At 34.9% G+C, this 16,810-nt stretch overlaps 2 protein-coding genes across 5 annotated transcripts; one reads left to right on the forward strand and one right to left on the reverse strand.

Annotated features, from left to right (window-relative positions):
• Positions 1-3,163: 3,163 nt before the first annotated feature.
• On the forward strand, positions 3,164-5,670 carry LOC141387398 (TAR DNA-binding protein 43-like). 4 transcript variants are annotated; one of them, XM_073957026.1, is made up of 6 exons: positions 3,164-3,521; positions 3,592-3,902; positions 4,166-4,370; positions 4,424-4,956; positions 5,018-5,170; positions 5,233-5,670. In XM_073957026.1, exons 1-6 carry the CDS (start codon positions 3,284-3,286, stop codon positions 5,290-5,292), a joined length of 1,500 nt encoding a protein of 499 aa, XP_073813127.1. In that variant the 5' UTR covers positions 3,164-3,283; the 3' UTR covers positions 5,293-5,670. The 4 variants fall into 4 exon arrangements, with proteins under 4 accessions (XP_073813127.1, XP_073813128.1, XP_073813129.1 ...); XM_073957027.1 differs by having other exon boundaries at positions 3,172-3,521; positions 3,577-3,902; positions 5,018-5,153; XM_073957028.1 differs by having other exon boundaries at positions 3,172-3,521; positions 5,018-5,153.
• Positions 5,671-7,444: 1,774 nt separating this feature from the next.
• RpL11 (ribosomal protein L11) lies at positions 7,445-8,674 on the reverse strand. The gene is made up of 4 exons (XM_073957472.1): positions 8,601-8,674; positions 8,379-8,510; positions 7,997-8,294; positions 7,445-7,666 (listed from the first exon to the last, which is right to left on the reverse strand). Exons 1-4 carry the CDS (start codon positions 8,604-8,606, stop codon positions 7,539-7,541), a joined length of 564 nt encoding a protein of 187 aa, XP_073813573.1. The 5' UTR covers positions 8,607-8,674; the 3' UTR covers positions 7,445-7,538.
• Between the last annotated feature and the right edge of the window lie 8,136 nt (positions 8,675-16,810).

Raw genomic sequence — 16,810 nt, forward strand, 5'->3', positions numbered from 1 at the left:
ATTTTTATAGAATTTACCGTTATTGGTATTATGGAATATATTTTTGTTGTATGTAATACTGTTTATTAGGGATATGAAATAGATCTATGTACTTGGATTTTCATAAAAACGCTTCCTTACCCTTAAAACCCGAGATTTATAGGGTGTATGTAGACTTTTTTGGTTGACTGTATATACATATATAAAAATCATTCACTAGTATCACGTTGGCTATGGAGTATTCTGTGATTTTTTTTCTTTGGGCATACAGTGAATCACAGTCAAAAGTATCCACTTTCTTTCATTAAAACTGCGATTTCTAAGAGTTAATTAATAATAGCGATTTCATCCTTTTTTGTATTGTTACATTAGTGTCTTAACTTAAATATTGTAAAATAAAATTAACAAAATTCAGGTAAGTTTAGATAAAAAAATGAAAAAATTTAAACAACATCGATTTCTACCTCACAGTGAAAAGTATCCACTCTAAAAGTTTTATGAAATCAAAAGGATTTCTTAGAAGTTTAGCACTTGGTATGACATCCTTTCTTATCCTTTACAGCTTTTAGCCTTTTTGGCAAAGATTTAACTAAGTTTTCGGGGCAAGACATCGGAATTTTTCCCAATCTTTCTTGCAAGGCATATTTCAGGGTTCCTATACTTTAGATGTCATAAATTCTTATATTTGTCTCCAAAATACTCCAAAATTTGTTCTCTATTTTTTCTCAAAATGTTTGTGTTTTCAGTACATTTTCAAATTTTTCTATTTTAAAAATTGAAGAGAGAGAGGCCTGCCAAAATAACTTTTTGGTATACAGACTTTCCGGCAGGCATTTGATTTTTGTTTCTAAATTTGTACGCGAATTTGAAACGATGGACGAGAAATGTAACTGTAATGAAAAGAAGACAAAATTTGCTATGATTCGAATGTATACTAGTTAAACCGTTTACTTTTCATTCATATTTTGCAGTTTTTCTAAAATGTTTGGGTTTTTAATAAATTTTTAAATTTTGTATTTTTCCTGTCATAATTTATTTATTTCGATAAATTCTCTCATTTGTTAGAGGTGGGACATATTTTATCGTCGTTCTGAGAGTAACTTAAATTGAACAACGAACAAAAATCGTCGTTCGTTCAAAAAATTTTGTATGGGAAATGATGTAATTATTGGTCTGTTCTAGAACTGCAAGAATCTACTAATTTTTACTCTTTTTTTCGATAACATAAAGAAAAAAATTTATCGTAGTAAAAAATAGTAGCTTCTTATAGGTTCTGGAACAGAGCATATATCGTAATTTGGGTTCGAACAACGAATAGAGAGCGAATTAGCAATAGCATATGTTTACATTTACGAAATCCACTCGATTTCATCTGTCAATTCCTTTGTGTATACGTCAAATGAAAACTCATCTGAAATCGATTGGGTTTCATTTGACGTATGAACAATGGAATTGACAGTTGAAATCGAGTGGATTTCGTAAATGTAAACATAGTAGCCCTGTTCCTTTACGTTCAAGAATTTTCAAGTTTTACAACTTTTTACTCGAAAAGCGTTCCTTTACTTCAGACATAATACAATTCATATGGGAACATTTTTCAACATTTACTACTTTCGCCGGTTTTACCATTTTCAGAAGTAAAGGAACAGACCAATTATTAGTATGAACAAGACATACACAGTCTTACATAAGTATACGTACGTCCCATAAATCTCGGGTTTTAGAAAAAGTAATGATATTTATGAAATTCCAAGTACACAGGTTTATTTCGTCTCACTAATAAACAATATTTAATACAACAAAAGTATATTCCATAATATAAATAACGGTAAATTTTACAAAAACCAAAAAATGATACTTACAAAAGTATACATACGCCCCAAGGAAATATGAGTATTATCGTACAATTTATGGAATTAGCAGCAAAATTTATACATTTTATTGTTTTGGCGAATGTGTCTGGGTGTCCGAGATATATTTTAGAGAAAAAAAATAATTTTTGGGTGTTAAGTGCCGTTATTTAATGCCAAACTTCTTGTATAGCTCGTTAAAGCGGACCCTTGCTGATTTCTTTCCGTTTTAGGTATTTGAGTATACAAAAGCCACAATATTAGTGTCAGATTATAGATTTTGAGATCCTAGAAAGCATTTTAGTTGACCTTGTGCATAACACACCTTCCTGGGTGTCGATAAATTCACATTTTTCCTAGGATATCTCAGGAATTTAATAGTTTCCTCGGAATTCTTGGCTCAAATTACATACAGAAGACCTTGAATTGTGTTTTAATATGGAGTTATATAATCCTTGGACACCAATTGAATCAGAAATGTGAAATATTCTGTTAAAAACCTGCTCCCAAAGCATCAAAATATAATCACTACCAAAAAGCATGAAATTTACACTGTGAACAACGTAGTTTTTGTATTATAACCATTACCGTCAATATAGGGAAAGTATCGGATAATTGTACATTTCTGATTCAATTGGTGTCCAAGGATTATATAACGCCATATTAAAACACAATTCAAGGTCTTCTGTATGTAATTTGAGCCAAGAATTCCGAGGAATCTATTAACTTCCTGAGATATCCCAGGAAAAATGTGAATTTATCGACACCCAGGAAGGTGTGTTATGCACAAGGTCAACTAAAAAGCTTTCTAGGATCTCAAAATCTATAATCTGACACTAATGTTGTGGCTTTTGTATACTCAAATACCTAAAACGGAAAGAAATCAGCAAGGGTCCGCTTTAACGAGCTATACAAGAAGTTTGGCATTAAATAACGGCATTTAACACCCAAAAATTATTTTTTTTCCTCTAAAATTTATCTCGGACACCCAGACACATTCGCCAAAATAATAAAATGTATAAATTTTGCTGCTAATTCCATAAATTGTACGATAATACTCATATTTCCTTGGGGCGTATGTATACTTTTGTAAGTATCATTTTTTGGTTTTTGTAAAATTTACCGTTATTTATATTATGGAATATACTTTTGTTGTATTAAATATTGTTTATTAGTGAGACGAAATAAACCTGTGTACTTGGAATTTCATAAATATCATTACTTTTTCTAAAACCCGAGATTTATGGGACGTACGTATACTTATGTAATATTGTGTAAGTAAAGGAACACAGCTATCATTACCTAAATTTATCGATAACATCGATTGCAATAATAAACTTTCGATTCGGTCATCGATATTTTGCAAGCATCGTTGTATACTCACAATTATTTTCTATTGGAATCGGATTTTTTAATTTTTGATTAAATTTAGCTAAAGAATTACTTGATTAAATATGGATTTTGTACAAGTAGTCGAGGAAGATGGAGAGGAACCAATAGAGCTGCCAATAGAGCCGGATAAAAACTTACTATTGTCAACATTACAATCTACTTTCCCGGGTGCGTGTGGACTGAAATTTCTCAATGAGGAGACGAAATGTTTTCGTGGTATACGACTAAATGATGGCAAATTGTATCCACCAAGTGAGACTGGTTGGGGTAATCATGTTTACCATTGTGTATTTCCCAAAGGTAAGGAGAACTCTTGGAGATTTAGTTTGATCCATTGTCAATATTAATCCGGAAGTTTCTTTGCTTGCAGAAAACAAACGCAAAAGCGATGACCAACTGGAAAACTCCACAGCCAAAACAAAACGTATGGAATCACGGGCACGTTGCACGGATTTAATTGTTCTGGGTTTGCCCTGGAAGACCACAGAAGAAAGTCTTCGTGCCTATTTTGAGACATTTGGAGAGGTGTTGATGGCTCAAATAAAAAAGGATGTTCATTCGGGTCAGTCAAAAGGATTTGGTTTTGTACGATTTGGTTCGTATGATGTACAGGCCAGAGTACTGTCTAATCGGCATTCAATTGATGGTCGATGGTGTGAGGTGAAAGTTCCAAATTCAAAGGTATGTATTACTCTTTGACCAACATTCGGCATAAGATGGGAATGCAAGTGCACACCGGATTTTTTTTTAATTTTTTCCACAGTTAGGTCTCGTCGTCCTGAACACAAAAATATATATACCATTACTGGGAAGTCTATACTTCCCGAGATATAGGCCTTTAAAGTTCCCACCTACCTGTGGTAAAAATTTCAAAAAAGTATTCCCGTCTTGTTCCCAACATTCTAGGAGAGACGTACATAAATAACTTTATTTCTTCCACACAGGGCGCTCCCAATCAAATACCATGCAAGGTATTTGTGGGTCGTTGTACCGAGGATATTACTGCAGAAGACTTGAAAGAGTATTTTTCGAAGTTTGGTGAAGTCACAGATGTATTTATACCTAGACCCTTTAGAGCATTTAGTTTTGTTACATTTTTGGATCCGGAAGTTGCGGCGTCATTGTGTGGAGAAGATCACATTGTAAAAGGTGGAGTTTGTTACATTAAAACATAGACTTCATTTAATAAGACTTTATTTCAGGCGTTTCACTGCATGTATCAAGTGCTGCCCCAAAATATGAACATCATAGGAACTCCTATCACAATGCCAACAGTGGTGGTAGAAATTCTCATCACAGTGGCCATAATGACAATCCCCATGGTGGTTTGTTTAAATCAAAAGGTCCTGGAATGCATAACAGTGGTGGTGGTGGTAATTACTATGCCAATACAGCTCCCAATGAGGCAGGTTCTGGTATGATGGGGAGTAACAACCCTGTAGGAGGAGTGCCTGTGAATCGAGAAAACACGTATCCGCGTGGAAATAGAGGAAACTACATGATGCCCCAACAACCGCCGCCGGCACCAAACACCAATAACAGTAGTAGCAATTTTAATAACAGTCAAAACCGACCATTGGATATGCACATGCAGACTTTAGGCATTAATCCTCCCCCAGGGCCAAATTCTAATCAAAATTTGGGCATGGGCTTGAATTTAAATTCCCTACCTATGAATACTGCAATTTTGGCGGCAGCATTAAATCAATTCGGTTTATTGGGTAATCCAGAACAGGTAAGAGTATGGAATGGGCAACTGATTCATGAACTAATATACCTATATTATTATATTGCAGAGTGGCAATTTCCTCTCTTGGATGGCCCATTCAAGTAATTCGAATAACATGCTGGCAAATACTGCAAATCGAGGTCCCAATAACACCAATCCCGTGGGAAATGCAAATGCAAATCAACCTACAGAAGCAACAAACTGTAATAATACTGTACAAGTAATTTACCAATAATTCCCCCCATTTTGAATTGGTTTTTTCATTTGTCTTTTTTAACTCAGAATCCTCCGCCACCGCAACAGACGAATAATGGAAAATATGGAATGTGGTCGCCAAAATGACTTTAATATTGGATAATGTATTAAAATGTAGTCATTTAGAAATAATAATAATGGGGCGTAGCTGGTCGCCAAGAAAAGAAGTACCAGCAGAAAAGCCGTATGCAACTTTTGATGCCTGTATGAAGAAATCAACCAACCAGCCTGCTGAGATCTGTGACAAAGCAATTATGTCGTCATACTAAATAGGATATTAAGTAAATAATTTCTTTGGTTTAAAGTTGAACGTATGTAAACTTTACACATATACATATGTAATAATAAGTCAGACAAACCTTTATTATAGACCCCCCGTCTCTCCCTAAATAATGTTTGATCCAACATCAGACACCAGAAAAACTTGACAAATATACCAATTTACTAAATTAATAAAACATTAAATCGCGTTGGTGATTTCTTTTGGGTACAAAAAGGGAGTTAGATCACACCTTCGGAATTTAAGGGGAACCATTGGAGTATATTCGAGAATTCAATCGGATACATATTGCTAATTTTTTTATTTCAAGTACAGGAACAAAATATCTTTTTTCTTCAAGTAGTCGCCTTTTAACAAGAGAATTTGCGCAACCTCAGAGGTCCATATCTCGGGAAGTATGGACTTCCCAAATAAATTATATATATTAAAGTGATCTGTAAAAAAATCATCCCGATCGGAGCTGTGTGAATAAAATCAATATATGTATGTCATGATGATAAGAGAGAGGTGATGCATATGGGAACCCTTCACCTCGCAACCTCCCCTTTCTCTAGGGGGCTTTAAGAACGTTCGGTCTTATACACAGGGAATAGTTAACTATCCTTGTAATCCGATTTAAACCTGTTATAAACACCAAGACGATAAGAGAGTGGTCCTTAAAACCCAAGGACACCCATCGCTTTCTTTCGAAATAGTTTTTGTTATGTCGATCACGATATTTTTCTATGGATATCTATTCCTTCCCAGAATGCGTCTTGGATGTTTTACGTTATGGGAACCCTACCTCTCAGTCTCCCTTTTCTATAGGGGGTTTAAGAACGTTCGGCTTTGCACACAGAAAATAATTCTTCATGTAATCCGATTTAATCCTGTTGTAAGCACCAAGACGGGCATAAATTGATTTTACGAACACCTGGCAGAAAAATCTGAGATTTTTACCATGATTACAAAAATATAAAGCTTTTCGGGGGAAAGTCCATACTTCCCGAGATATGGGCCTCTGAAGTTCCGAAAATTGCATTGCTTACGTGGAAAAAATTTACAATTTAAAAGAGAATTTTGTTTCCGTGCCCAAGATTTGCACCTGTCCATAGAAGAAAGTCTTAAATCCCCGGCCAAAGGCCGGCTTTTTAGAAAAAATTTACAATTTGAAAAAAATAAGATTTTTCGCCAGCTGTTCGTGAAAACAATTTGTTCCCCAAGACGATAAGAGAGTGGGTCTTAAAATGGATAAGCCACATAAAAAAAACATCTTAAATATCGTCCAAGGACAACCCCGCATTCTTTCGAAATAGTTTTTGTTATGTCGACCACGATATTTTTTCAGTGGAGCATCTTTACTGCCATAGAATGTGTCTTGAATGTTTTGTTTCGTTACTTCTACGTTATCCTACCTAGGCAACATTGAAAATTTCCAAGAAAACATTAGCAATTGCTCTCCCCTTATTCCAACAAAGACGTACCTAATATTACAATAGTCAATTTCCATGATAGCTATCTCATGCATTTTCTATCTTTATATTTGTCACAGTGATTCCAAAACCAAACAAAAGTTTTGTTATTCTTACCTCAACTTTAATAAGTTATTAAAATCACATTTCAATGGAGAATTGTACACTTCAGATTTACTCGTTGCTATGGGATCCTTTAATTAATTTATAATCATACAATATTCATATGGCAGGGGGCCATTCTTATCATTGTTAGGTTTAAATCTGTATATTCAATATCATGGTTTAGCACTATTTTTAAGTTAATCTTCCAATACTTGTATAATTGGCCCTAAAAGCTTTCTTAGTATTGAATGTAAATAAATTGAAATATACAGATAAAGATTCACTATTGATGCTTAAGGATTTTTGTTGATCCTTTCCCTCTCCCAAAATTATTCACATTCATCATCATCTTGTATGCATGCTAGATCCAACCCGTTAACTTCCAATATATAAAAAGTCCAAATTTGTTTGTTTACGTGAAAAAAGTTTATTTTCTCCAATGTTTACATTACACTTGTAAAGCGTAATATAAACTCTGTTCTTAACAATACGCCAACTTATTTCTTGCTATTAAGAATGATACCATCGTATTTCTGTTGGAACCACTTCATGGCATCTTCTTTGGTGAGGCGATGAGGGAAACCAACTGTACCGGACTTGCGCTTTCTGTGGGCAACATTGTAACCTATAAAAAAAAAACATAGATATGACAATCGTTAAATTATCACAACAATAAAAACAAAAGCTCCGATTTTATAACAAAAATAATTGATTAAAGTTATTTTGTGGAAGGAAACACCGTGCATATCCAAACAAAAACACATTTGAATATGCATTAAGCATTTCAACCTTACAATGTAATTTTTATGCGCACATTGACTGAGTGTTTTCAAAATTATTAATATTTCACCCTAAAGTGAATGTTTTGGAAACACCTAATTAAGTGCGACGAGTTATGGCAATGAATCAACATCACTTTTGTTTTATTTCTAACAGGAAAGCAGATTATAATTACCTGGACGACCGAGCACAACGTAGAAATCCAAACCATAAATACCAATGGATGGATCGTATTTGATGCCCAAATCAATGTGTTCTTGAATACCGAAACCAAAGTTACCGGTGGCAGAGAAATTGTCACGTCTCAACTCGTATTCACGAACCTTAAGACCCTTTTCCAAGATTTCTTCAGCCTTGGCACCACGGACTGTGCAGTGGACGGCAATCTTTTCATTACGACGAATACCGAAGGAACGCACGGTATAACGGGCCTTGGAGAAAACGGGTTGTTGGCCAGTCAATTGTTCAAGCACCTAAAAACACACATTACAAACAAAAACATTTCTCCATTAGAACAGCAACAGTCCATTTATACCACACACTAACACCATGCATACCTTAGCGGCACGGGTCAATCTATCACCAGATTCACCGACACAAATATTCAAGCACAACTTTCTGATGTGCAGATCGCGCATAGGGTTCTTAGCGGGATCTCTTTTGATCTTCTTTCCACTGTCTTTAGCGGCCTATAAAACACAGAAATAATTTCACATTTAAAATTTATTTTCCAACTAATTAATTTTTTCCAAAAAAAAAAAATAAAGAACAACACGCACCGTCATATTGAAATCGGAAAAGGAAAAGAAAGAAAATCTTTACCACGCCAGTTACTGTTCAGCGATCTGTCAAATGACCAATTACTCTTCAGTGGAATTTCAAACTGTGAGTAATGTGGCAATATAATGTACAGATTTCTGCTATGATATGTTGTACGATTTGTATGGTAATTGTATTTTAGTACGGAATCACTTTTATTTAAATAATTAACTTTAGTCCCAACCCGCTTGCGACGAAAATTCCAATTGTCGCAATTTAAGTAGTCCTAAACTAGAGGTAAGTGGTACTAGTTCACAATTGACCCATAACTCTAAAGACACACGTTGAAACTTTCATACGAAACTTTCACAGCTTTTGGGAGAGAGCGAAGGTGAAGGAGCTCCTTCATCACATCTCTCTCCCAACAGCTGTGAAAGTTTCGTATGAAAGTTTCAACGTGTGGCTTTAGAGTAAGTAATGCGATGGGAACCAATTGTCACCTTTTTATCCCCAAGTAAACGAGGAGGCGTCAGTTGCGACTTATTTAACTTAACTTAAACGACGAGTTGTATAAATAATTCACATTTACATTTTCTTCATAACTTTAATATAAATGAAGCATCTAATAAGAGAAGCTAGTGTTGATGGACTGAATATCTTCGTACATATTATTCATATTGTTCTGGTATAAAAAAGGAATACGAAGGAAATATGCAAATCGGCCTCTTCTCTCTACCCGCTAGCAATTCCAATTGTGGCAATTTAAATAGTCCTAAACTAGAGGTAAGTGGTACTAGTTCACAATTGACCCATAAGTAATGCGAAGGGAACCAATTGACACCTATATATCCCCAAGTAAACGACGAAGCGTCAGTTGTTACTATTTCCCACCACTTTTTTATAAATAAACTGGTATATGACTGTAAACCTGGAACTAGTACAATACCACCTACAGGTTATGCATAGACGGCCTGTTTCACTATGTCGAACGAAAATGAAAACGAAAGAAAAACTACTTAACCCGTGTATAATTTTCAAATTTTGTAGTTGTTTCGAAGCAATAACAAAGTCCATATTAACATGAAAAGCAAAGTTTAGATGTTTTTCGTTCGCACTCATTTTCTTTCGACATAGTGAAACAGGCCCATAGTGTCAATTGGTTACATCCTATGACATCCCATGTTAAAGTTTACAATTGATTGCACTGTGAGGGGTCAGAAGTGGAACTAGTTACTGTAACGCTGAGAATCGACAAGTTTCCGATGCCGAACTAGACCATCGCGCAAGCGGGAATTTACATTAGGCGAGTTTACTTGCGGCAATTGTCAGTTTGTAGGTAAGAGAGGGGGCTGAGAGGCAAAGGGTTACCATATGCCTCACCTCTCTCTCCATCAAACTGACAATTGCCGCAAGTAAACTCGCCTAATGTAAATTGGGACTTAAATAAAATATTATGTAATGTTTTACTAATTTTCTTTTAGCAGTAAAGGCCTGGGTACATAATCTGCCTGACCTTGCCTTGCTTTCCTGCTTCACCTTAAACTTTTGAGTAAAACTTTTCATAAAGTACCGAAAAATGCAACTGTTTTATGCTGTATGTGAAATGTGAAAATAAATAGTTAAAAAAACTTGCGAAAATGATTGATCTGTTCCAGAACTGCAAGAATCTACTAATTTTTACTATTTTGTATAAAATAAAGGAAAATATGTTATCGTAGTAGTAGCTTCTTGCAGGTTCCTTTACTTACCTGAGGTTACCATTTGTTACCATTTTTAACCTGCAAAGCGTTCCTTAACCCCGAAAAGTGGCAAAACTGGAAGCAATTTTTAAGAGAGTGAGAGTGAAGAGAGCTTTCTCTTCTACCACAGGCTAAAAAATGACTGCAGGTAAAAAATGACAGAACTGATATTTCGGCTTTTGTTTGACGATTATTTCACAATGAAAAAGAAAATGGACGAAAAACAGAAGAAAAAGTCGAACGCTGACAAAACTAAATTAAAAACTGTGAAATAAAAGACGAAAATTGATTTTTTTATGTTTCTTTTTGACATTGCTGGTTCCTTTACTTTTGTGGTAAAAATGTTCATGAGAGAGCAATTTTGAGCAATTTTGACACTTTTCTCTTTTACCACCCTTACCATTAAAAAAGTAAAGGAACAAAGCTAATATTAATAGTTAAATTTTCACTGTTTCATTAACCCAATGATTACACATGCAAGTAACTTGCAGACAGTTGTGTATACATACCCAGCAAAATAAATTGGAAGTAATACAATGTGGACTAGTTCTTTCACGGCATGTTTTAAAGCAGTTCAAACGGAGTCGTGAAAAAGGCACTCCAGTCCTCACATTTTAACCGCATTTGGATGCAATCCAAAGAATCACATCCAATTGTCACATTTTAACAACATCCGGATGCAGTTCAACGGAGTCGTGAAAAGTCCGTTCGCTACATTTTATTAGCAGTTGTTAGAGATCCCTACACGTTCATAAATCAATGTATACATCTCTACAGGCAGCGGCATACATTTTATAAAAAGAAAAAATAAGCGTGTTAAAATTTCCAAAAATTTGCTAATACAAACTACAAAATATTTAATTTGTGAACATTTTTCCGGTAACTCACGAGAAGAAAATTTCCCAATGGAGTGCTGTTGGAGACAATATCAAACCCAAATAGCAGATGAAGCATAAACAATTCAGCTTGGATTAAATAGAGAGTGGAGGAAACACGCATGTTTGAGATTGAATTCAATGGAGAATTTTCATAATTTGTGTTAATGTAATAAAGTTCTTAATATTTTTGTTCTCCACAAATAATAAATGCATTTTATTTGTTCTGGGATATTTTGTAATGGCTTGCACAAAAACACGTGCTTTGGACTGCATCCTATTCTACCCCAAAGGGTTAGTTAAAATGCAATGCCAAAGGGTCAGTTAAAATACAGTGCCAAAAGGTCAGTTAAAATGCAGTGCCAGAGGGTCAGTTAAAATGCAGTGCCAACGGGTCAGTTAAAATGCAGTGCAATGGAGTGCCTCTTTCAGTAGTCACGCTCTTGTAAAAATCATGAGTGAAAATGCATAATTTGATGCACTTCCAGATCACTTGTACATATCATTTAACTGCCTCTTTGGAGGCAAACATTTTGCTGGGAATATGTGTGTTCGTTTACTCAAAATTTGTGCAAATTGTTACTGGATGTTGTTCGTTTACTCTACTGTACAATGCAAAAGACCTTAGACGATTACAAGAAGTTACTGAACTTGTACAAATTTGTACAAATTGTTGAGTAAACGAACACACCTAATATGTAGCGAACGGAGTGCCTTTTTCACGACTCCGTTTGGACTGCATCCGGATGCTGTTAAATTGTGAGGAATTGGAGTGCCTTTTTCACGACTCCGCTGAACTGCATCCGGATGTTGTTAAAATGTGACAAGTGGATGTGATTCTTTGGATTGCATCCAAATGCAGTTAAAATGTGAGGACTGGAGTGCCTTTTTCACGACTCCGTTTGAACTGCATCAAAACATGCAGTGACAGAACTAGTCCACATTGCACTGCTTCCAATTTATTTTGCTGGGTTATTAGCAGTTGTTAGAGATCCCTACATGTACATAAATCAGTTTGTACATCTCTACAGGCAGCGACATAAATTTTCCAATAAGAGATAAGCGTGTTAATATTTTCAAACATTTGTTAATACAAACTGAATAATATTTCATTTGTGAACATTTTTCCGGTAACTCAAGAGAAGAAAATTTCCGAATGGAGTGCTGTTGGAGTACATCATGGTACAATAAGGAAGGTAGAACAGGTTCGAAAAAACTATGGAAAATCAACCCTACACGTATGCCCGCTTCCTTTCAAAATTGTCTATGGTGACAAACGTCAAGTTTTGTTTTTGTTAATGTTTGTTTTGTTTCATATTTTATTAAATTTTTAAAATTAATGAAATGTGTTAAAAAATGAATAATACGATATATTCAGTCTTCGAAATTGCCTTTAAAATTTCATAAAGGTTTATTTACAGGACAAGACAATAACTTTTATGTGGATCTACTAGAAATGTCCCTGCTAAAGATCGTAACTGTTGGCTAATACGAAGAAAAGAAAAAGTATCAATAAAGTCAGGAGAAGTCTTCGTTTTATGAAGTGAAAGATTGGATTCTGTTAATTATCAATCTGTAAATTCGAGTCCTTGTAAGAATACAGAACATTAGCAAGAAAAATGTCAAGAAAAGCAGCTTTCATATTTCCACAACCTACACATGCGCACATGTATGTATGTATATTTACCACAGAAACTCCGGAAGTGACAAGGAGACTTCTCTCGCATGTTTTTTACGACGAGTCTTAATGGCTGTCTAGCGACCCCCAGAAATGTAGCCTGCAGGCGTGCTTACCATTTTACGGCTGCAAGGACTACTTAAATTCTCAAACGTGCGCCAGAAAATGGAGAAAGTGAAATTCTTCTTATTGGAGGTTAAGATCACATTGTAATAATAAATCCGATCAAAAATATATTGGGAATTTAGCGAAAGATTCACCTTTTTTCTTTATTTTATATTCAATAAGAAGTTACATTGTTAAATAGAAGTTAATATCGTGACATAACTTTGTTTACTTTGTTCATGTTCCATAGTATCTGCAATGTTCAATCTGATTGTTACTTTATTTCGCTTTATTGTGTGTCCTTGTCAACACTGGACTTCACATTTGGAGCCATTGAATTTAAATTTAATATCACATCCAGCAGACCCCTCAGAGCTACGGTTATAGTCCCCAGGAATTTAAAAAATGACCATTTGAGCTCCTAATCAGTTTTTGATACGTCGCATCTTCTCACTGTTATTGTTTCTGTGTTTATTACGACTACAATTCTTTTTTTTTAATTTTTTTTTTTTTTGTGCTTAAAGTGGCCTTGTTCCTTTCGGCTTCTTGGTCGCGGCGGTATTTCCACAACAATTTGTTAAAAGGTATTTAAACCTTGTTGTTTCTTATTTATTTTTAAAATTACAAAAGTTTTTTAGGTTATTATTTTAAAGCCCGTGGGCGTAGAATCTAATTTGCGTCTATGCGTCTTTTCTTTGAGCCGTCCGAAGACGAACTCGTTTTTTTTTTTTTAATTAATATTCAGTAATGTGTGTATGTATTTTTTGGAATTTGTCAAAATAGGAATATTCAAAACAAAACGTAACAAAATGACGTTGACACAAGTTGGTCACCAAAAGAAAAAAAATTATAATCAGCTGTGAGCTCTGTCATACCTTTCTTATTATACCATGGAGTACATGTCGAAATCTTAACTGGTGATGGGAAGACAACCCATTTAGCAAATGAAACAAAAACTGTTCAGCTTGGAACAAATGGAGAGCGGAGGAAACACACATGTTTGCGATTGAATTCAATGGAGAATTTTCATAATTTGTGTTAATGTAATAAAGTTCTTAATATTTGTGTTTTACACAAATAATGCATTTTATTTGTTCTGGCATATTTTGTAATGGCTTGCACAATTTCCGCAGAATGCCTGTATCTAAACACGTGCTTTGGACTGCCTCCTATTCTACCCCAAAGGGTTAGTTAAAATGCAGTGCCAAAGGGTCAGTTAAAATGCAGTGCCAGAGGGTCAGTTAAAATGCAGTGGCAAAGGGTCAGTTAAAATGCAGTGCAATGGAGTGCCTCTTTCCGTAGTCACGCTCTTGTAAAAATCATGAGTGAAAATGCATAATTTGATGCACTTCCAGATCACTTGTACATATCATTTAACTGCCTCTTTGGAGGCAAACTTTTTGCTGGGATATTATAGTCGAAACTTCAATTTTTTCGAACTGACACTTGCATGTGTAAACGTTCGGAAAAAAATTGAAGTTACTTTCAAAGCACTAAAGGCCTGCGTACATAAGCTGCTTTGCCTGATTGCCTTGCTTACCTGCTTCATTTCTGACGTAATAAAAATAATAGAATAAAGACGAAATTTCGAACTGGGTTGCCATCAGTTGGAAATTGGGTCGGCCTTCTTTGTTCTTTTATTTTTTTATTGAAGCAGCAAAGCAAGGCAATCAGGCAAAGCAGCTTATGTACGCAGGCCTTTACATTGATTACTGACAAGGAAATTTTATCGGCAGTGATGTTGTTAGTTGGTGTGGCAGTGAATATGTTTGAGTGTATTGGTATTTTTCGAACTGCCACTTGCATGTGTAAACGGGGGGTAATTAAATGTTTTTTATTAAATCTTTTTGTGTTTGTTTTGTTGTTAACGATTGCTTAAGAGAATAAAAATGAAAGAAAATGGAAGAAAAGATCTTGCAACGAATAACAAGAAGAGGCAACACAACAAACACAGAAAACCATGTACATGGGTTTCACTACTTCTACTTCATACCCCTCGCCAATAAACTAGACGTCGCCATGTTGAAATCGTGCTAGTCTGACCATCGTCTATATAACCGGATTTACCCTGCGTTTACACATGACAGGACAGTGGAGTTCATGTATTGATTGTTAAAAACCCAAAACTTGCCTGTGTGACGTAGGCGTCCCGACAACTGCAAAACCAGTTGAAAAATTATGAATGAAATCATCGATTTCTTTTTATTTTCAGTTCACATATTTGCTCTGTTCCAGAACCTGCAAGAAACTACTATTTTTTACTACGATAACATTTTTTCCTTTATGTTATCGAAAAAATAGAGAAAATTTTTAGATTCTTGTAGTACTGAAACAGACCAATTTTGTTTTTGTTCATGTTATTTTGTTCTCAACACATTTCAGTTATCATCCCACATATTTTTACAAAAAATGTCAAAAATTTGTTAAACCTACTGTCTGTGAAAAACTGATGGACAGCTGGGAGACAGCCGAAATGTATGTATTTGTTAGTAAATCAGAGTTGTATCTGGGGACAAATTGTCTGGTGTAAACGTCTAGGTCCCAATTTACATTAGGCCATTTTCCTTGCGGCAATTGTCAGTTTGATGGAGAGAGAGAGGTAAGGCATATGGTAAGCATTTGCCTCTCAATACCCTCTCTCACCTACAAACTGACAATTGTCGCAAGGAAAATTGCCTAATGTAAATATGGACTAGCTAACAAACCCACTGGCATGGTACAAATACACAGGTAGCCGCATCGGCAATTGTTGGCAACATAAGATGTCAAAATTTGACATCAATTCAATGCAATTTACACATTTGGTCTGTTCCAGTACTGCAAGAATCTACTAATTTTTACCATTTTTTCCGATAACATAAAGGAAAAAATGTTATCGTAGTAAAAAATAGTAGCTTCTTGCAGGTTCTGGAACAGAGCAATTATGTTACCATCAGCTGGCATGATAATGCTACCTGTATTATTGTACCATGCCCACTGGCTTGGTAGAATAATTATAAGGTAGGCCAGAGCTAACAGCTGATTACAATTTTTTTATTATGGTCTATTCTGTCAAAGCAGGGTTGACATTTTTTATTGTTGTTGACATTATGTATATAATAAAGGTAGATGCATAGGTGAATTGTTCCAACAAAAAACTTCTGCTGCAACACTATTATATCTTAATATTTTTAATAGTAATAAATACTTGCGATAGAACAAATATTGATATTAATTGTAATTTGTTCCAAAAGCACGGGAATGGAAAAATTACAAATATTGTAAAAATTCTAGCTGAAATGTATCTGCAAATCGGATGCCATCTATCACGATGTTAGATTAGCAAAACTTGTCCAGTAGAAAATAAGAGAATGACATTTTTACTGTCACAAGTTTGGGTACAACTTTTGTTATTTTTGGAATACTTTTCTAGCAACAATATTCTGGAGCCTAGCTAAAGTAATAGTTATTATTTTTTACTCTATATGGTAATTTTAACACTATGAAGTTCTACATTCCATATGCCTTTTTAACGGACTTACTATGCAGATACATCTACCTTTATTATTGCACCATGCCTTTTGACTTTTTAAGCCATGGATGAATGGTTGTATTTTTCAGCGATTTTCATACCTGTAGTGGGATTCTCTAACGCATTTTTTAATTACCGACAAAAATCGGTAAAATTAAAACGCAAAATAATGAATGAAAAGTATGAATAAAAGTTGGCAACACTGTTGCTATCGGTAGGACTTAGCGACCTACAAATTTCGTTAACCCTGCGTTTACAAATGACAGGACAGTTGACTTCATGTATTGGTTGTCAAAATCCCAAAACTTGCCTTTGTGACGTA

Source organism: Musca autumnalis, unplaced genomic scaffold, assembly GCF_047663935.1.
Source record: "Musca autumnalis isolate F117 unplaced genomic scaffold, ASM4766393v1 scaffold_5, whole genome shotgun sequence".
Lineage (NCBI taxonomy): Eukaryota > Metazoa > Arthropoda > Insecta > Diptera > Muscidae > Musca > Musca autumnalis.

Excerpts from the sequence above, each read along its gene's own strand:
- LOC141387398 (XM_073957025.1), top strand. The coding sequence starts at position 3,284 with ATGGATTTTGTACAAGTAGTCGAGGAAGATGGAGAGGAACCAATAGAG. Across the intron at positions 3,903-4,165 it reads TGAAAGTTCCAAATTCAAAG|GGCGCTCCCAATCAAATACC; the intron begins GTATGTATTACT and ends TCTTCCACACAG. Across the intron at positions 4,957-5,017 it reads TATTGGGTAATCCAGAACAG|AGTGGCAATTTCCTCTCTTG; the intron begins GTAAGAGTATGG and ends ATTATATTGCAG.
- RpL11 (XM_073957472.1), bottom strand. Across the intron at positions 8,295-8,378 it reads GATTGACCCGTGCCGCTAAG|GTGCTTGAACAATTGACTGG; the intron begins GTATGCATGGTG and ends GTGTGTTTTTAG. Across the intron at positions 7,667-7,996 it reads CGTTGTGCTCGGTCGTCCAG|GTTACAATGTTGCCCACAGA; the intron begins GTAATTATAATC and ends TTTTTTTTATAG.